Here is a 21,192-nt window from a genome sequence, read left to right as displayed (position 1 = left end):
TTTATTGGTATAAACATATGGTTTGTGTTGTTCCTATGTCCCAACATTAATATTAGAGCGCAGTAATTTTTTCTATATTTTAATGGACAGGTCCTGCTTGGCCCTGATCTGGACAAAATTGTGGCCACTCTGGCAGCAGCTGTCTGCGTATCTGCCATCGGCAACAGTCCCATCAGGGTCTGGTGCTTCATCCTTTCAGCACTATAGGGCCCAGGGTAAGTCCAAAGTGCAGTCCTTTCCTAGGTAGGCAGGGGCCAAGAAATCTGCCAAGCCAAAGAAGCAGGCCTGGAGTACAAGATGTCCTACTCCCAAGTCGGTCGATAAGCTTTCAGCCTGATGGGACGGGCCTCCCCTTGGGGGACCCCAAAGTGGGAGACCGGCTTCTTCAGTTCGCCCAGTTCTGGTGTTTCACAACAGTGGACCCTTGGGTAAGAGAAGTGGTCTCTCAGGGGTACGCCCTCTCATTCCGGCGGAGGCCTCCCAGCTGGTTTTTCACCACGGCCCTTCAGTCAAACCAAAACAAGGCCCGGGAATTCCGGAAGGTACTCCACTCTATGCTCCAGGCTGGAATTATAGTGCCGGTCCCATTGTCCCAAAGAGGATTGGGGTATTAGTCCAATCTTTTTCTGGTACAGAAACCCAATGGGTCATTCTCAACCTCAAATCACTCAACAAATTCTTGAGGGTTCCTCTGTTCAGGATGGAGACCCTGCGTTCCATCATTTTGGCGATGGAGCCTGGGGATTTTATGGCGTCGCTAGATATTCAGGATGCTTACCTGCATATTCCCATTGTCCTAGCACACCAGCGTTGCCTCAGGTTTGCAGTAAGAGACCAACACTTCCAATTTCAGGCACTGCCCTTGGGTCTGGCCACAGCGCCTCGAGTGTTTACCATAGTCATGGCAGCCCACCTGCGGATGCAGGGCGTCCGCTTGTTGCCCTATCTGGACGACCTTCTGCTGTTGGCACAGTCTCCAGAGATTCTTCAGCGCCACCTGCAATTGACAGTCGCTGTGTTGCAGGCTCACGGCTAGCTGAAAAACTGGAAGAAGTCGTCCCTGGTGCCATCACAGAGGATGCTCCATCTCAGAGCCCTGTTGGACTCCCAACATCAGAGGATCTTTGTGATGGAGGAAAAGATCTCTGCATACAGGCAAAAGTATGCAGTTGCCTGCAGAGTCGCCGGGTGTCTATTCACTCGGCGATGAGGTTACTGGGATCCATGGTATCGATGTTCGACATGGTGGAATTTGCCCAGTTTCACTCCAGACCTCTGCAGAAGTTGATCCTCTCTAGATGGAATGGGTTTCCCCATCGGATCAAGACACAGACAATGGTTCTGTCACCGGAGGTACATCTGTCATTAGCCTGGTGGCTGCAGACTACTCACCTGAGCAGGGGGAGCCCCTTTTGGATTGCAAACTGGGGGCCTGGTTCAGACCCGGTTGCAAGCGATGAGCGCTTGCAACCGGGTCGATGGTGGCCCAGAGCGCATGTGCACAACTGAGCCGGCTCCGTCGTGCGCATACGTGAGACCCAGATAGCGACTGGCAATCCGTCGCTCCGGATCTCGCACCAAAGGGGGCGTGCTGTCGATGTTGAGTGACAGCACGCCCCCTTTGGTGGGCGGGCCGGGGGGGCGGCTGCCCAGACGGAGGCGTTCCCATGAGGACGCCTACCGTTTGGGGGTGGCCCCACTGACATCACAAGTGATGTCAGTGGGAGAGCTTTCGGCTCTGTTTGAGCCGAAAGCTCTCTGGGGCTTGTGGCCACGAGACTCTACCACAAGGGTCTCGTCGCAAGCCCGATGGTCGCGATGGTCTTGACCATCACGACCATCATCCTGGCCGCTCGCATTAGCTGTGGAACCCTATGGACTTCGAAATAGAGATAACAAGGGTAAGTTCTTACCATTTCTCTTATTTTCTACATCCGGGTCCATAGGGTATCCACAGGATACCTTGGGGATGTCCCAAAGCAGTATCCTTTAAGGGTAGGGATGCTCCTGTGCTGGAAGGAGAATCCGCCGCCCGAAGGAAGCATCCTGAGAGGCGAAGGTATCAAATGCATAATACCTCACAAAGGTATGGACAGAAGACCACATGGCTGCCTTGCACAGCTGAACTGCAGAGGCACCACAGCGAGCTGCCCATGAAGGATCCACAGACCGAGTAGAGTGAGCTTTAAGAGAGGATGGTACAGACAGGCCCTCATGAATGTAAGCCTCAGAAATCGCCATCCTGCCAAGGTCTGCTTAGTGGCTTATAAGGCTGTGCTGAGGGGGCACCTGATTAGCATGGCCTCAAAAATCAAAAGAGATTTTCTAACCCATACTAATGCTCTCTCTATTAAACTCCAACAGCTGGGGGCCCAGCATAAGCAATCCCCTGATCCCTCTCTCATGAAAGAGCTCCTTACTGTCCGGCGCTCTCTTGCCCTTCTGTTCTCCCGACATACCGCTAAATGCCTCAAATGGCTCAGCCAGACATTTTACGAAAAGGGCGATAAGGCAGACAAAATCCTGGCCTCTAGGCTTCGTTCAGTGTGAACCCATAGGAATATCCTGATGATCACAAACTCTAGGAGTCCCCTTCTCCATGACCCTGCCACCATTCACTCTGAATTTCAAAACTACTGTAGCGGATTATATAACTTACAATCTGCCTCCTAACCTTCCTCTACCCCATGTACTGATACAGCAATCCAAAATTTCCTTGCTGCCGCTATACTCCCTCAGTTGTCCCAGGAGACGCTGGCTGACTTGAGCAAGGAGATCTTGGAGGAAGAAATAGAAGCCTAGAGCAGATATCTGGTAAATCTTCCGGGCCTGATGGCTTTACTGCAGCATACTAGAAGAAATTTGGAGGTCACCTAGATCCCTACCTGCACTCTTTTCAATAAAGCTTTGCGGGGAGGGACCTTTCCTGCGGAAATGCTTGAGGCCTGAATCATTGTAATACCTAAAGAGGGCAAAGACCGCAGTGTTTGTGCTAGCTACAGACCTATTTCCCTGCTTATCCTTAAACTTATAATTTCGTGGCTGGGTAGAATCATCTCTGTCAAAATGAATATTCTTCCTTTTAATGGCTTTATCTATTCTAGACACCCCCTATAGCCTTTCTCCACTCTCTCCTCCATAGAATCCAGAAGAGCATTACCAGCTTTATTTGGAATGGCAAACCCCCCAGGTTATCCTCCGCCATCCTTAAAAACCATATTTCCGGGGGTCGGTAGGAGTCTTCCAGATTTTAAGCTCTCTTGGCTACCCACTTCTCCCAAATTGCATCCTCCTATTCTCCTTCTGGAACAACATCCTGGCTTGACATTGAAGCCAGCTTTATTAACCTCCCGGATCTGTCCTCTCTGTGGGGCTTGCAAAAGAGGCACCACCCCCCCTTCCTCCAGGCTCCCTCCTACTACTCCTCCCCCTCCTAATTTCTACTACATCTGTGGAATCTATACTCCATTAAGTTCTCCAACACCTCTCCTATATCTCCCCTTACACCCATATGGAGCAATCCCTGTTTTCCATCGGGCCTATAAACGACCTGCATGACACTGTGAACACATCTGACCCTCAAGTTTCCTGTGGATTTTAGCGCAGACAGGCTTTGGCTTTCCTTCTCAGATCTACAGTCAATAGCTCCTACCCAACCCCTCAGCCCCTTCCAATACGGCACTTTCTACAATCTGTGTGACAAGATTCACTTCTATGTACTCTCGCCCACGTCTCTGCAGGTTTCACCCCATGTCCAAGGGAATGATTTCCCAAATGTATGGTTTCCTCATTGATACTGCTCTTCCCACTCATAACCCACACAAATCTTCTTGGGAGGCGGACCTTGGCCCTCCACCGAACGAGGAGGCTTGGGATGACATGAGACAGGCTATTTCCAAATCCTCCATTTCCACACAGCTTAAGGAAACATATTACAAATTATATTACCGCTGGTACTATACCCCGGTGAGACTCTCACTCTCTTCATTCCGCCTCTCCCCTCTGCTGGAAAAATTGTGGCCTCTGAGGTACTCTTACCCATACCTGTTGGACTTGCTCAGTCCTTAGTACTTTCTGTACCTTGGTCCATACCCTTATAAACAAGTTATTTGAAGCTCTGACCCCACGGGACCCATGGATTCTTCTAATATGCTACCCTCCTCCCAATCTTTCTAAGCGCTCCCAGAAGTTACTGTCCAATATTCTAGTAGCTGCCAAGAAATGAATAGCTCACAATTGGAAAAACCCTCACCCGCCATAAAATCGCAAATTTGGCGTATTGCGGCAATGGAGAATATCCCTTACTGTCTCCATTATAGGAGCCATCTGTTCACCCAAGTGTGGGCTCCATGGTTCTCATGCGAGGGTAACCCTCACTCTTGACCCCTATACTTCCTCCGTTGGACCCATGCGCAAAGGGGAGAGCTATACTCCCCGCCTCACCCTTCCTTGCTCTGTTACACTGGATAAGTATTTTTCTTTGTCTCTATAATATTGTCTATGAATCCTCATGATGTTTTGATTTCTCAAGTACTCCTGTTCCACCCTCCCTTACACTTCCACCTCCCCCCTGCCTACTCCCTTGTACCCTGTTTTCTATTGATTCTGTTTGAAGGTTTTGATTTCGTGTGTGTGTGTGTGTGTGTGTGTGTGTGTGTGTATGTATATATATGTGTGTGTGTGTGTGTATATGTATATATATACACACACACACATCATATTATATACTGTACTGTATATATGAAATATATTATGTATTTGAAAATGCAGCTAATTGATGAGGCTATTGCTTTTATATATATGCTTACATGCTCAGTCTGTCTACTCTCCTGAACTCTTTCTATAAAGAATAGAAAGAAAAAAATGCGCCCCCCCATGTCTCTCGATGTGCTTCCTCCATGTCAACCCCCCCCCCTCCTTACTTAACCCTACCAACTTTAAGGGCCGTGTTCAATTAGGATCGACAAGCAGTGTTTGCCTGTTTTTTGGCAAAAATGTCACCTGAAAATTTATCTCCGCATTCAATTCCAGTCAGTTTTCGCCTAAGCGAAAAGTCAATGCACTGAAATAGGCAAAACTTTTTCTCCACTGAATGGCTGGAGAAAAAAAGAGCAAAATCTATATTTTGGGGTGCAGATGTTGGGGAACCACCACAGATCCCCCCCCTGCCAAAAGACAAGTCACCCAAAAAAAGAAAAAAAAATTCCCGGAACACCCCAAAAAACACCTTTTGAAATTTGCGGTGGAAATTAAAAAAGTGGCGGGACAAGTTCAAACACTAGCAAAATAAGCTTCTGGGCGTGCTCTAAGAAAGGGCCAAGTGTTTTGGGGATTGCAGGTGCTTGTATGACGGAGGAATTTCACTTTTTTCTAAAATTTCACTTTAGAGACATACAAAAATATGCTAACACCTATTTTCAAGGGAATCTGTATGATTTACCGCTGGACCCATGTCCGGCGGTTGGAATCCCGACAGCGGCATCCCGGCAGAGGAGGAAATCCTGATCGGCCAAGGTAAGTATTGTCTAACCTATTCTAACCCTTACCCTCCCTTAGGGATGCCTAACCCTAAAATCCCCCCCCCCTTCCCCGCCGCCTAAACCGAAGTCCTTCGGGGGAGTGCCTAACTCTGTCCTCCCCCTGGGGTGCCTAACCCTAACCCCGCCTTCCCCTAAACCTAACCTCCTGGAGGGGTGCCTAACTCTTAAGTCCCCCCCGGGAGCCCTAAACCTAAAGCGGGCTGTCCGCGCCCGGCATCCCTTCCATCGGGATGTCGAGCGCCGGTCTCCCGACGTCGGTAAAATGACAGGCGTCTAGATTTAGATGCCTGTCATTTAACCCTCACCGGGATGAAGCAGTCAGGAAGCCGGCTGTCGGGATTAGGTCCGCCGGCTTCCTGACTGCATACATTTTCAAGCACCCCAAATTTGATGGGACTACTTATTTTCTCCAAAAAGCACTGCTTTATACCATTCTTCACCACTTTTAACAAGACGCTAATAGCAAGCAATTACCACCACTTAAGTACCCTGGAAAAAGGAAAATGTGAAGCGCCGTGTAGAATTCAGTAAAAAAAAATATTATTAATACATAATATTCCTATAGTGGCACAATAATGTTCTCAACCAATTGGGATAATGTGACAGAGTGTGATTATACAAACTGTATTAATACATAGAAACCTCTATAGACACATAGACAACATAAAAGTATCAGAATAATAAGTTCCTATAGGATCATTCAGAATATAAGTCACTGATAAGGCACACTATTAATATAGCAATCTGCAGGATTTGAGCCAATATGATCCTATAAGGTGGTTTATTTAAAAAAAATGTTTAAATAAAATAACGGATAAAAAGTTATTAATGCTGTACTTTTGAGCATATAGCAATCCACGATGTATTGTGGCAATATTGTTGAGTAGAAATCGAAATCTGAATGTTTCCAAAAGTTGCTAATGGACCATAAATGTTGTTGTATTGGAAAGTGTTAAAGTAAGCAGTACTGGTTACTGGAAAGTAATACTTGCGGAAATGGGATGTCAGTGGAGGGATTGATTTTCCCAGCAAGATGTCCATTGTATGCCTCTCCAGAGAGTTGTAGATAAATTAGCCGGTATGTATGATAGCGTTCAGGTGGGAGTGGGTCGTATCTCTGCTGTATGGAAACAATCCATCAGGTGGCTTAGACACCTCTGCTACCAGTCCAGTACACACTCCCCTATGGTCTGATGCTCTCTGTCCCGCAAGACACCGGACACTCGGCTGTGTGTCGGTGACGGAGAGAAACGGCTCACAGATGCTTGGAGATGTGGGTTGATCTGTGGCCGACGTGAATCTGCAGTGAGCGGTGGGTAATCTTAGTGCAGCATGGGGTGGATCCTTGACGCGTTTCTCCTGGTAAGAGGCAAGCTCCCGTTTCCTCAGAAGGCAAAGTGTTCTGCTTGTGTGAAAAATGGGGAATATATAGTACCACCTATTTCTCCAAGTGTGTTCCTAAGTGCTCTCACCTGTCGCATGATTAAGTCATTAAGTCCTAAACGAGCACATTGCTTCCTCTCATAGAAATTTCAGCTATACTCTGGCATATTGATTTTAATCAGTTTGTTATTTGCCCACAGAGAGCCGTATAAAATCTAATACATAGAATTCATTGTACAGAAAAAAAGTAATATATGTAAATATATAAAAATATAATAATAACGGTTTGAACTGATGTGCATGAGGTTACATAAAATCTAATACATAGAATTCATTATACAGGAAAAAGTATTATGCAGACAAATATATAGAAATATATAATACTAACTGTTTGAACTGATGTGCATGAGATTACAGTCTGTCACCATATTATTTATATATATATATATATATATATATATATATATAATTAAACAAATGTAGTTATTCACTGATTATTTATTAATTTATATAACTAGTAGTATAATAATATAATGGTATAATAAATACTGACTAGCAAATAATAAACCAAATAATATTGAACAGATATAAATATATTTATATATAATTTATTATATATTTTTTTTCTTTTTATCACCTAATAATAGGTGAACATACAATAATGGAAAATGATAGAGAGAGGGACATAAGTAGGAGGGAGTCATATGTAAGAGATAATCTCATATCAATACACAAGGTCAGAGATGGGGAGGGAAGGGGAAGGGAGAAAGCCTAAAGGAAGGAAAGTATAAGTTATCCAAATGGAGTGATTGGGGTTCCAAGATGAATTAGAACTCCAATTCTACATTCTCATTTAATCCATCAGGGAATAGGGTCTGGAGGGAGTGGATCCTGAAAGCTTCTCTAGCGCACAATCTGCGATAACGATCACCCCCTCTTTGTGTAGATAGCACTCGTTCAATCACAGTACCCTGAAGTAGTGTAGGATCAGAGGAGTGTACTTGAAAGAAATGTCTGGACACAGTATGTTTCATCATCTCTTTCAAAATATTCCTGCGGTGTTCTGAAAAGCGAATTTTAAATTTCCTAATCGTTCTGCCCACATATTGTTTCTTACAGGGATAGGTAAGTACATAGATGACAAAGTCGGTTTCGCAATTAAGGAAGGTTTTGGTATGAAACTGTAGTCCTGAATGGCTAGACACAAAAATCTTCTGTCTGTGGGTAATGTGTTTCAAATGTAACCATGCTAGGTGTATCACATGTAGACACCCTGATGGCTTTGATGTTGTTAAGAATGTATGCAGCAAAAGGTCGTTCGTGACTTTTTCCGGTTTAAAGTGACTGGAGACTAATTTCTTTTGAAGATTGTCAGCTTTTCTAAAAATAACAACAGGTTTTTCAGTTCATTTTTAAGGATAGGGTCCAGTTTAAGAATAGAGAAATTATCATGAACGATCCTTTTCATTTTATGAGCTAGGCTATTTTGTTTAGTTACAAAGATGATTGAGTTATCAAATGTTTCCCTTTTTCCCCTTCCATCTTTCAGTTTGTCCACTTGGAGCAAGTTAGATCTCTCCAGGACAGTGTATCCCGGAGAGCCGTATTTAACAGCTCCTCAGGGTATGATTTGTCCCTGAAGCATCCCATCATAACATTAGCCTGTTTACCAAACTCTTCGATGTGGGAGCAGTTACGTCTCAATCGTCGCCATTGTCCTCTCGGAATATTATTTAACCAGCTTTTCTGGTGAATGCTGGTATAGCATAAATAATTGTTACAGTCAACATCTTTTTGATAGGTACAGGTCACAATTCTATCGTCCACAATTTTTAATGTGATATCTAAAAAATTAATGGTCTGAGAGTGTACTGTGCTCGTGAAGGTTAAATTAATTGTGATTAAAGTGTTCAATAAAGGAAGAAACATCTGAAAAATCCCCCTTCCAAATAAAAAACAAATCATCTATATATCGAGCATATAGAACCAGGTTCGCGCCAAATGGTCCATCCCAGATGTATTGATTTTCGAAGGCGCCCATATAAATATTCGCATAACTAGGAGCGAACCTGGTCCCCATTGACGTGCCAAGGCGCTGAAGGTAAAAATAGTGATCAAATAAAAAATAATTGTGTGTGAGGATATAGTGAATCGATTAAATGATAAAATCACACTGTTCCACTGAAACTGTTCATGGTCTCTTCCACAGCTGTAAGTCCCTGATGATGGGGGATGTTAATATAGAGGGAGGATACGTCGCATGTGATGAAACAGTAATCCTCCCTCCATTCAATTTCAGAAATCTTTTGAAGAAAATGTGTGGTGTCCTTGATGTGAGATTTCAGTGCAACAGCGTAGGCTTGAAGGTGGAGATTTATGTAGTGAGAGAGGTTCGCAGTGAGAGAATTAATACCCGAAATAATTGGACGCCCTGGTGGATGGTGAAGTGACTTGTGAATTTTCTGAAGGTGACAGAAGGTGGGAGTGTGAGGTGGAAATAAAAAATTAAATTCATCTTTAGTTATTTCCTCAGAAAGTGCAGATCTCAAAAGTGTAAATAAATCACTTTGATATTGTTTTGTGGGGTCTTTCTCTAACACCATATAGAATTTGGTATCTGACAATTGTCTATGTGTTTCCAGGACATAGTCACTTGTATTTTGTATCACAATACCACCACCCTTGTTGGCTGGTTTTATTGTGATAAGAGTGTCTTTTTGTAATTCCTTAAGTGCTTTTCTTTCCTGATTGGTTAGATTATGAGTATATTTCTGATTTATCTTTACTTTAGTGCAAAGTGTTTCAAAATCCTTCAGGGTTTTTTGATAGAAAGTTTCAATAGGGGGGCTTTTGTATTGAAGGGGATAGAACTGTGACCTGTTTTTGCATTTGGATTTTGATTTTTCTGTAGAATTAGTATTAACAACAAAAATGGGAATGTATGAATTAAGGGATTCCTCATTCTCCAGCAAACCGAACAGTTCGTCAAGAGGAGCATAGTCTTCTGCCTTAAAAAGTATCAGAATAATAACAGAATAAAATAATGGATACAAAGTTATTAATGCTGTACTTTTGAGCATATGCTCAAAAGTACAACATTAATAACTTTTTATCCATTATTTTATTTTTAATTTTTTTTAAAGAAACCACCTTATAGGATCATATTGGCTCAAATCCTGAAGATTGCTATATTGATAGTGGGCCTTATCAGTGACTAATATTCTGAATGATCCTATAGGAACCTATTATTCTGATACTTTTTATGTTGTCTATATGTCTATAGAGGTTTCTATGTATTGATACAGTTTGTATAATCACACTCTGTCACATTATCCCAATTGGTTGAGAACATTATTGTGCCACTCTAGGAATATTACGTATTAACATTTTTTTTTTTACTGAATTCTACACGGCGCTTCACATTCTCTCTGCCGCATTGAAGTCAGGGTATTTATTGGTTTAACACCAGTGCACCTTTTTCTTTAATATTTTTGTCTAATTCTTAAGTACCCTAACTAGTTCAATTAGGGCTAATACTAAACTACCATCCAAAGTTAGCCCATCTTTTTCTGGGGTACAGAGTGATTCCCCCAATTCATCCTGCACTTTTCACCTGTTTCACTTTCGCCGGGCCCCATTTTCGCCAGTTTGGTAATTGAATACGGAGTAAATCGGGAGCGCGCGCGAAAAGTTTTCTCCTCCAAAACACGCGAAGGCGGCGAAAACATCAGGCAGGCAGAACTTTTTCACCGAGGCCAAACTAATTGAATACGGGTCTTAGTTGTGATCACCAGCGCCGTTCTGCAGCATCGCTCCTGTAGGACCCCATTTAGCAACAGGCAGCCTCAGGATTCACAGCCTGCTACTTTACAGTGACAACTCTCCCCTCGCTCATCGCAACCAACACCCCCCCACAAGCAGCTCCATTCTACTCCTCACTGCCATCCGCTCTCCCACCCATGCAAAAAAAAAAAGTATTAAACACAAAATCTATACTGGCCGGCATTTTTAGGCCACTGGCCATCACGGCGGCAGCACCCTGGCGCCCGGGAGCCGTTGCGCACCGTTTGGGAATGACTGGCCTTTCTTAGTATACCAGCAGGTAGCAGCATTAGTTTAAGATTATACCAACAGTGCCTAACATACAATAACTAGCTGTACCCTATGTATGATAACCAATAGTGATCTTTTTTAAGGTGTGTTTGAATTGGATCTGAACTTTTATTATATTCAATCTTCAACTCTTGCTCATCCGGGATGTCCTCCAGTGTGAAGTGGGTGGAAATAGAACAATCTGCATCCAAATAGTTAATCGACTGCTCACAGCGAAAGAAGAAGAGTGACTTCTTCACTCGTGGTTGTGTCCCTAAGGGTAGAACTGCATGTGATGGTCATGATTCTGGGAGATAGTTGTTGCAAAGTACCGTATGAAATCGTTATTGACTAAGAATTGCATAGTGGAAGGAGCAGCCTTGCAAACTAATAAGGGAAACCTGTGGTGCCAAACATATCTATTCATGGGGAAATTATATATAAAGTTAGAAATATTTGCATTTCTGTTTTAATAAAACTCTGTGGCTAGTTGTACTAGACCATAAAAGTGCCACCAATTCCATGAACGCACTCCTCCTATAACCCTTTTACACCAAAGTCCCAGGTCTGATCCTGGATTTGGAACACGTTTCCAACCCAGATCAGACCCGTGACAGAGCCCCTTTTACACTGCAGCGCAGCCCGGGTCGGCATTGACCCGGCTCTCTGGCGCAGGTGAGCAGCGCTTCTTACCCTCCCTCCCCCTCCGCGACCCCCTTACCTTACTCCGAAGCGGTCCGGAGGCACGAAGGGCAGGTGGGGTGCGCTGCTCCGTTCTGGTTAGCCCGGCAGTGGACGCTTGGAGATGATGTAATCTCCAAGCACCACTGAAGCCGGACAATCGGGCGGTATGCGTCGCGATCCAGGTCATCGTGACCTGGGTTGCACCTTTTACGCTGCAGGATGACACTGGAATGACCCGTGCTCAACCCTGCAATCCAGCCGGGTCGGATCCCCGGGTCACTGTACCCGGGTTAATCCGTTTACACCAACCAAAATCCTGGGTTGATGCGCGTTCATGTACATCAACCTGGGATTTTAAGTCTGTGTAAAAGGTACTATTTTACTGTCACAGTATAGAATTTACATACAGTGTCTGGATAACCAATATGTAAGTTCTATATAGTCTTTTGTGTATGTATTTAATAGCAATTTTGGCACATATATAGGGGGTCATTCAGACCCGTTCACGAGCAAAGGATGCTCGCAAACGGGTCGATGTTGCGCCAATGCACATGCGCACGATGGAGGGAGCTCCGTCGTGCGCAAGCGCGAGACCCGGACTGCGACAGCCAAGCTGTCGCTCCGGGTCTTGCACCAAAGGGGGCGTGCTGTCGATGTTGATTGACAGCACACCCCCTTTGGTGGGCGTGTCAGGGGCGTGGCGGCCTGACGGAGGCGTTCCCATGGGAACTCCTTCCGTCTGAAGCCGGCCCCACTGACATCACTAGTGATGTCAGTGGGAGTGATTTTGGCTCTGATAGAGCCAAAATCACTCCAGGGCTTGCGGCAGCGAGACCCTACCGCAGGGTCTCCGTCGGAAGCCCGATGGTCGCGATGGTCTTTGACCATCGCGACCATCATCATGAACGCTCGCTATAGCTGTGGGTGGTCACCCACAGCTATACGAGCGTCCAGGAGGATGCTCCATTTTCATGGAGGAGGGCCCTGATTCAGAGCGAGTGCTCTGGTCAGAGCGTCCAGCTCTGAATCAGGCCCATAGTTCACTATATTCTGGGTCACCACCACACAGAATGTCCTTTAATTCTTTAGAATATTTCTGTAATAATAATAATAATAATATGAGTGTTTATTGTACTGCATTCTTTTTAACAATTAATATTTAAAAAAATTTCAGGGCTTTTTTTATTTTGGTAATAATCATTTAGTAAAATGTTCCTGTAAGACATGAGTAAAGAGCATATAGTTGCATTGTTTAATTTATGCTACGTAGAACTGGTTGGTGTTTTCACAGGAAAGAAGTCTCATGACCCCAGGGAATATGACCCTCTCACACAGGCAGACAGTGATGAAAGTGAAGATGATCTTGTCATTAATATCCAGCAAAATGGAGTACAGAATGGAAAAGGCACCCGAGGTGCATCTCATGACCCCGACTCTGATGTTGAAGGAACATCGAAGAGAGTCCTGCAGCGGCCGGTAGATAATAAGCAGGATGGGTTTGCTACTAGCGGTGGTCTGGAACCAGAGCTCAAGGCAACATCGTCTTTGGTATCGTATGTGCGGACCACGGTCTTCCTTCTCACAGTTGTCATCTCTATGGTGATGGTACTTGTTTGTGCGTTCCTCGTCCCTTGTCAGCTGAGCGGCCAGCACAATGCATGGGCACTCAATGTGGGATATGAAACAGGTGAGCAAACAATGATAATGCTGTAGTAAGTCTGTAATGTTTTGCTCATTAGCTTCAGGTCACCAATTTAGTTCCAGTTGGCGCCAAGTTTTACAGGGTGCCTTATGCACTATGCATGTTTAAATAATAATAATTCTCAAACCTCCTTTAGTTCCAGCCAGAGGTTGGTATCTTGATAGAAGCATATGACATATAGCACTTAGAAAGAGCGCTGGTACATTGCACCCTCTCAGCCACTAGCAGCATTTGGGAACTTTTTGTCTTTTTATTTAAAAAAAAAAAAAAAAAACCCTATAATCTGGTTGTGCTGAAATTGAAATGGGGTATATGTTACGGTTTGGACAAGAGGGAATCTATACAAGTCAATGAAAAAAAAGGTCCCTGGTAGGCGTCTGTCTGTTTGGGCTAATATCGAGAACCACTAGACGGCTTTTGATTCAGTTTTCACTATTTTATAGAGCATTTGTCGAGGAAGGTTTAGGTGTATGAAATATATATGTATGAGCTGAGCAGTGACTATTTTAGTGAAGAAAGTCAATGTAAACATGGACATCCGAGCGTTCTCTTGGCTTACGCTGCCTAAACCATTAAAAATATATCACAACGATGAACTTTATTTTATACCATGTATAGATTGATACGTAGTAACCGGTTTCTCCAGAAAAATGGATGTATGCCCTGTTTACTGATACAAAACTTCATTATTTTTATTTTACTGTATTTTATGTGAAAAATTATCCTTTAATTTTAAATGGGTCAAATTCCCAGTAAGTCTGCTTTGCATGACAATAAATAAAGTACAGGGACAGACACTTAACATGGCTGGAGTTGAACTAAGTGGAGACTTTTTCTCATGGACAACTTTACATGGCCCTTTTGCATGTCACGTCAAAACTTAATGTCATTGTGTTGACGTTGGGAGGAAAAACTAATGTCGTCTACAAGGCAATCTCATAAAAAAGACTATAGGCGTAAATTCAAAATTGCCCCTGTGCGAAGCTGAGGCGGTTCCCTAATTGCTATGTAACATGTATCTGTTCATTTCACAAACTGATCAAATGGACTTTTCATTTTGACAACCTTTTGTGAATACCGTGAATTTAACCTATGATTATCTTTGTGACAAGATGGGTGAAAGTAACATAGCTAATCGTACTGGTTTTTATACACCCTTTAAACAATCTGTGGTAGGAGGATATATGTAGCATAATGACAATGACTGTTTTTAATCACTTGTATAGTGTTCCTTCTAGCTCCGGCGGGAGGCAGGGCGCCGGAGCTAGAGAGGGCATGCCCGCGCGCGCGCGTCCGAGAAGGGGGCGTGGTCATCGGAAAAGGGGGAGTGTCTATAAGACGCGTCCCCTTTTCGTCACTCTTGGGGGCGTGCCCGGCACTTACGGACACGCCGGGCAGCCCCCAAGCCCTGCAGACTGGGAGAATAGATGCCGGGCGCATGCGCCCGGCGTCTATTCTCCGGCGGTGACTGGGTCACCGCATGTTTCTCCACCCGCGGGACACTGCGTCCCGCGGGTGAGAACGGCTCCCGCAGGCTGTGAGGGCAGGGCGCTTTTTGCCCTCCTCCTGGAGGGCAGGGTGCTTTTTGCCCTCCAGAAGGAGGGCAGGGCGCCGCGCCCCGCTAAAACAGCCTAGCGGGAACGCTACTTGTATGTATTTTAAAAAAGCAACGTAATGCTGCATTCTGTACTAGTAGACAGAAATTGTAACCATGTAAAAAAATCCACCATGTAAATGTATTTGTTGTTTTCATTGAATCCACATATTATTTGATCCTGTTTCTCTCCATTAAAACAGAGAGAGAAAGCATTAGTGTAAAGCAGTTTATGCCCCCTATACCCGTTTCACACTGCCAGCAATAACCCGGGTTATTTCACGTGAATGCGCAGCAACCCCAGATATTGCTCAGTATAAAAGGGCCCAGTTGAAATAACCCTGGTTGAACAACCTGGCATTTTAACCTGGGTAACGAGCAGGGTTGAACACTGGTTCAACCCGGCTTGCGGTGCAGTGTGAACAGTAACCTGGGTCGATGGGTATAGGTATAGGTAGACCCAGTTCTTGGAGATGATCTCCTGTCCAAGCGCCAGCTCGTTACGTGATGGTAATATTTGTCACAATATTTGTCAGACGCAGTGGAGCTTTTTTTTTGCTACTGCGCATGCACCAAAGCTGCACTATACACACTCTGAAATAGATTAGCGACGGCAGAGAGGATTTATTCGCAAAGTGAGTGACCGGTAGTCAGCATTTGGGGAAAGCAACTGGGGATGACTAGAAAACGCAGGTGTGTAGAGACAGTTTTCTGGGCATGCCCTAGTGAGTCTCTGTGTACGCAGCTGGAGAAACCCCAGCGTCTTAGGTGATATGCTCCCTCTGAGTCTGTGCTCAAGACGATGTCTGAGGCATTGGCTTAGTTTTGCAAGTCTGCTATGTATGGGATTCGACATTGCGTGCATCTCTGAATCATGCCCATAGCCCCTAAATCAGACCGGTAACAATTCACGTGTATGTAAATCTGATCTGTCAAGTGTCCTTGCAACTGGTGGAGTCCTAACACGTATTTCCTTAACAAGCAATCTATTTACAGTTGGGTAGTTTCCAGGGCTGTACAGTAAGACCTGCTGTTGCCGACAAACCTCTCATTCTCTGGTTGACAACTGAATAGATAAATAGCCCAAGTCCAGTGCTGTATCATCTAATCTGATGACCGCAAAGAATTAGCTGGTTGAACGATAAACATCTTGATTGGTTTTGCAGTTTATCAAAGTGAGAGGTCACTGTGTTACTGTATAATTTAACTTGCATAATGACAATCCTCTTGCATTGTGTCAACCCTGAGTATTCTAAGCGAACACCCAATTTCTGTTGTAATATGAGACCTATTTGTATAATGTTTTGTATACAGCAAAGTATCTTGCTCTGCTCTATTTAGTGTAAACACTTGGTGCAGAGTAATCACATTTCCTAGGCAAGCAATGCAGGAGGTGGATCACATGTCCTTATACTTTGAAGCATTATGGTTTCAGACCCTGTAGTAAGACTAGACTGGAAATGTAAAGTAAAACTGTAATGGTGCGTACACATGGTACGATAAAAATGCACGACATGAACGATAACGATATCGACCATATAGTCATCGTTCAGATCGTTAATTTTTTGGTGCCCAACGACCTGCGATGCGCTGGCACGTATGGTCGATAACTATATCAACCATCGCCCGTGCATGCAGGCCAACCTGGTCGATATCGGTTACATAGGGACCCACGATCGTTGATCACGGGTCGCTGGCCCGTCGTTGGTGATGTTCTGGATGAACGATGACTATCATCCAGCACATCGGGAAGGTGCAGAATGATCAGTCAGCGATATCGTTATTGCTGACTGATCGCACCATGTATACGCACCTTTACACTGCTGTCCCATCACAATACATCACTCACACTGTCTCCCACTTGCACAACATTGTGGTTTAAAGGCTTATCACAGCAGTAAGTGTGCATAATGTCCATACTGTCAAACAAGGGGTGTGTGACCTGTGCAGCCACCTAGCACCCATCTTCCCCTGCCCACTGCTCCCCTGGTGCTTGTAGTATGATGTCCTAATCTGAAAGTGGGCACCTCTGTTTATGACTGTCGAAATTTGGGGTCTGTTTTACTTATTTATGAAAAGGGATAATTTGGGGTGTAAAGCAGTGGTGTTTTATATTACACCTTTTGTCTTATTTTCAAAAGAGGTTTCATCTCCTCTGGAGCTATTTGATGTGAATAAAGATGGCGTGCCAGATATCCTGCTGTCATTTTTGTCTCCCAGTGTCAATGCTTCACATAGTAAGTTGAAAATTAAGTTTACATACTGTTTTGCCCTTTTACTATGACAGATAATCCCTTAGTTTTTAACTTCTGAAACTTTATTTTTAGCTTTTTTAAAACGGCAACTCTCCATTTCTGCTATCTCTGGCAATAATGGGAGCGTCCTGTGGAGCAGACACATCGAGGAGTATTTACGGAGTATTCAGTGTGGGCAGCTGATCATGGAACCTCAAAAGGATGACACGTGTCTTTTAACTGGAACTTACAAACTACTAAGTTTGGTCAGCGCATCCACAGGTACAATCTAAATTTTTGCATGCAGGTTGTGCCTTTTTATTTATTTTATTCCTGCTTAGTGAAATGATGGAGAACCTTATTTCGCTTCATTGTTGCTTGTATAGAAGTGAGGACTGGCATATTGGTCTGTCAGTCTAAATGAAGTGAAATATCCACAGATAGATGTAGCGCCATATTGTGGCCATGTTATCTACAAGATGGCAGGAAATATGATCTCACTAACCAGTTACAGATGGGTCCTAACTTCCGGCGAGATGCGCCCAGCATGGCTCAGATGCTCTGAGAGGAGTAGAATATCTTTTTTTTTTTCCTTTTTTTTTTTTTCTTTCTTTACATTTTGCATCTTCTTCGCATCGCAAAAGCAGCAAAAAAGACGCTCAGTGTACCAGAGGTGCTAGGCTGCAACTTTAACCACACAGGAATTGATTTTACACACAAAGTTGTAAATAAAGCACATCAGACCCTGGCGTGATAAAAAGCTGCGGCTGCTCGCATTGGAGCCCATTTTACACAGATTCAGACTTAGTCACTCACCCCATTGTTTAGTGAACGCTAGCAATGTACAGCCATGGCCAAAAGTTTTGAGAATGACACAAGTATTGGTTTTCACAAAGTTTCCTGCTTCAGTGTTTTTAGACCTTTTTGTTAGATGTTACTATGGTATACTGAAGTAAAATTACCAGCATTTCATAAGTGTCAAAGGCTTTTATTGACAGTTACATTAATGTTATGCAAAGAGTCAATATTTGAAGTGTTGACCCTTCTTTTTCAAGACCTCTGCAATTCACACGGGCATGCTGTCAATCAAATTCTGGGCCACATAGTGACTGACGGCCGCCCATTCTTACCTAATCAATGCTTGGAGTTTGTCAGAATTTGTGGGTTTTTGTTTGTCCACCCGCTTCTTGAGGATTGACCACAAGTTCTCAATGGGATTAAGGTCTGGGGAGTTTCCTGGCCATGGCCCCAAAATTTTAATGTTTTGTTCCCCGTGCCACTTAGTTATCTCTTTTGCCTTTTGGCAAGGTGTTCCATCATGCTGGAAAAGGCATTGTGTGTCACCAAACTGTTCTTGGATAGTTGAGAGAAGTTGCTATTGGAGGATGTGTTGATTCTTTATTCATGGCTGTGTTCTTAGGAAAAATTTGTGAGTGATCCCACTCCCTTGGCTGAGAAGCAATCACACACATGAATGTTTTTAGGATGCTTTACTGTTGGCATGACACAGGATGAAGTCTTTTGGAGGATGGCCTGGTGTCAAGAAGGGCAGCAAAGAAGCCACTTCACTCTAGGAAAAACATCAGGGACAGACTGATATCTGCAAAAGGTACAGGGATTGGACTGCTGAGGACTGGGATAAAGTTATTTTCTCTGATGAATCCCCATTCAGATTGTTTGGGGCATTGGAAAAACGCTTATCCGGAGAAAGAAAGGTGAGCGTTACCATCAGTCCTGTGTCATTCCCACAGTAAAGCATCCTGAGACCATTCATGTGTGGGGTTGCTTCTCAGCCAAGGGAGTGGGATCACTCACAATTTTGCCTAAAAGCACAGCCATGAATAAAGAATGGTACCAAAACATCCTCCAAGAGCAACTTCTCCCAACCATCCAAGAACAGTTTGGTGACGAACAATGCCTTTTCCAGCATGATGGAGCACCTTGCCTTAAGGCAAAAGTGATAACTAAGTGGCTCGGGGAACAAAACATCAAAATTTTGGGTCCATGGCCAGGAAATTCCCCAGACCTTAATCCCATTGAGAACTTGTGGTCAATCCTCAAGAGGCGGTGGACAAACAAAAACCCACAATTCTTACAAACTCCAAGCATTGATTAGGCAAGAATGGGCGGCTATCATTAGTATGTGGCCCAGAAGTTGATTAACAACATGCCAGAGCGAATTGCAGAGGTCTTGAAAAAGAAGGGTCAACACTGCAAATATTGACTCTTTGCATAAACTTTTACTTCAGTATACCATAGTAACCTCTGACAAAAAGGTCTAAAAACACTGAAGCAGCAAACTTTGTGAAAACCAATACTTGTGTCATTCTCAAAAGTTTTGGCCATGGCTGTAGTTATGTTGCTTTATGTGTTCTAAACCCGCCAATAACAGTTATAGCAAAAAAGACACGCGACGCTGCCGGGTCGCAGTGGACATGGTGCACCAAGAGAGACTATTTGGCACAACTGAAGCAACAGTAAAAAAGGACATATCTGTATATTTAAAATAAACTAATATAATAAGTAAATATCAGCAAAGTTACACGATTGTGGTTTATAAGCAGTAGTTCCTCAGGTTAAGCATCACCATTACTTTTGGAGACAAAAATATCCAAACAGAAATATATTTTGATAATACTTTGTTATGAGTAATTAAATATAGTTTATGCATTTTTTTTCTAATGCAATAAAAGGCCACATACTGCTTTTGCTAATGGAAATGTTCATCCACTTGTAAAGTTGGGTAAATGGATAAGGAAATACATAGCATGTGGCTTATTACTCCGACTGGGATTAAGGGCTTCATTCAGAGGCGGCCATACGGTCTACGACCGCACGGCCGCCTCGATGTTTGTCCAGTGTGCATGCGCACGAGGGAGCCGGCTCCTTCGTGCGCATGCGTGAGACCCGCTACGACCGACAGCGCCGGTCGTAGCGGGTCTCTTTCCAAAGGGGGCGACCTGTCGATGTTGATTGACAGCTCGCCCCGTTTGGAAGGCGGGCCAGGGGGTGGCAGCCCAAACCGAGGCGTTCCCATGGGAACGCCTGCCGTTTGGGGGAAACCCCACTGACATCACTAGTGATGTCAGTGGAGAGCTTCCGGCTCTGACAGAGCCAGAAGCTCTCCGGGGCTTACGACAAGTGAGACCCTACCCTAGGGTCTCGTCGTAAGCCCCGATGGTCGCGATGGTCTATGACCATTGCGACCATCACCCTAGCGGTCGTTAGGCTGTGGGTTTACATCCATAGCTCTAACGACCGAAACAGAGGCGGCCGGTCAGGATGCAAGCGGCCGCCCAGTTTCTGAGCGACCGCTTGCATCCTCCGACCGCCTCTGAATGAGGGCCTAAGTCTCAAAAATAGAGAAGACCCAATTTGTCCTCATTTTTAATGCCTGGCTTGAAAGACAGCCACCTGTAGCATGCACAAATCATTATTCTTCTTCTCATTTTCTAAAAATATAATCTTATTTCATGAGGTACGTCACTGAGAGGCCATCCAGTTAATTTACACTTCACATTGTGCCTATTTTTAGAAGTACACATTCTCAGAAACCACTATGTACATAATCATTGACACTTTTTCTGCATATCTTCGATACTATAGTGGTTATATATAATCCATCCACAGGAAATCTGTATGTAGATTAGATCTGATGTAGAAATGAGTCTGTCCATTGTCTTTTCTACAGGGTCAACAATATGGACCATAATTCCCAGCCATGTGTCCAGTGGTACAATGGCAGCACCAGCTGTGATTCTGCCAGATCTGGATGATGATAATACCAATGACTTGCTGGTTCTCACCATTGGGGAAAGTCAGGTAACTAACTGACATATACAGTATACAGGAGAAAAATGTAATTATTTTTTATAAAGCTTATTTTAAGACCAAAATCCTATAAATGCTATAAATGATCAAACTGCTCCAGAGTTTAGGTTTACTGTGGCACCCAAGAATTTG

The 21,192-nt window shown here is 44.1% G+C and overlaps 1 protein-coding gene across 5 annotated transcripts in view; it reads left to right on the top strand.

The window, feature by feature from the left end:
- The window catches only part of FAM234B (family with sequence similarity 234 member B), an 83,013-nt gene that overhangs the window by 29,271 nt on the left and 32,550 nt on the right, over nucleotides 1–21,192 (top strand). For 3 of the 5 annotated variants that reach the window (XM_088468051.1, XM_088468052.1, XM_088468049.1), the window contains exons 2-5: nucleotides 12,970–13,386; nucleotides 17,137–17,232; nucleotides 17,323–17,511; nucleotides 20,921–21,051. In XM_088468051.1, the coding sequence (XP_088324177.1) occupies nucleotides 12,970–13,386; nucleotides 17,137–17,232; nucleotides 17,323–17,511; nucleotides 20,921–21,051 (833 nt within the window). The remainder of the gene's footprint in view (nucleotides 1–12,969; nucleotides 13,387–17,136; nucleotides 17,233–17,322; nucleotides 17,512–20,920; nucleotides 21,052–21,192) is intronic. The other 2 variants (XM_088468053.1, XM_088468050.1) reach the window with 1 other exon arrangement.

Source organism: Taudactylus pleione, unplaced genomic scaffold, assembly GCF_031769625.1.
Source record: "Taudactylus pleione unplaced genomic scaffold, aTauple2 ptg000080l, whole genome shotgun sequence".
Lineage (NCBI taxonomy): Eukaryota > Metazoa > Chordata > Amphibia > Anura > Myobatrachidae > Taudactylus > Taudactylus pleione.
Note: the sequence above shows the minus strand (reverse complement) of the source record. Positions and strands in the feature narration are given on the sequence as shown.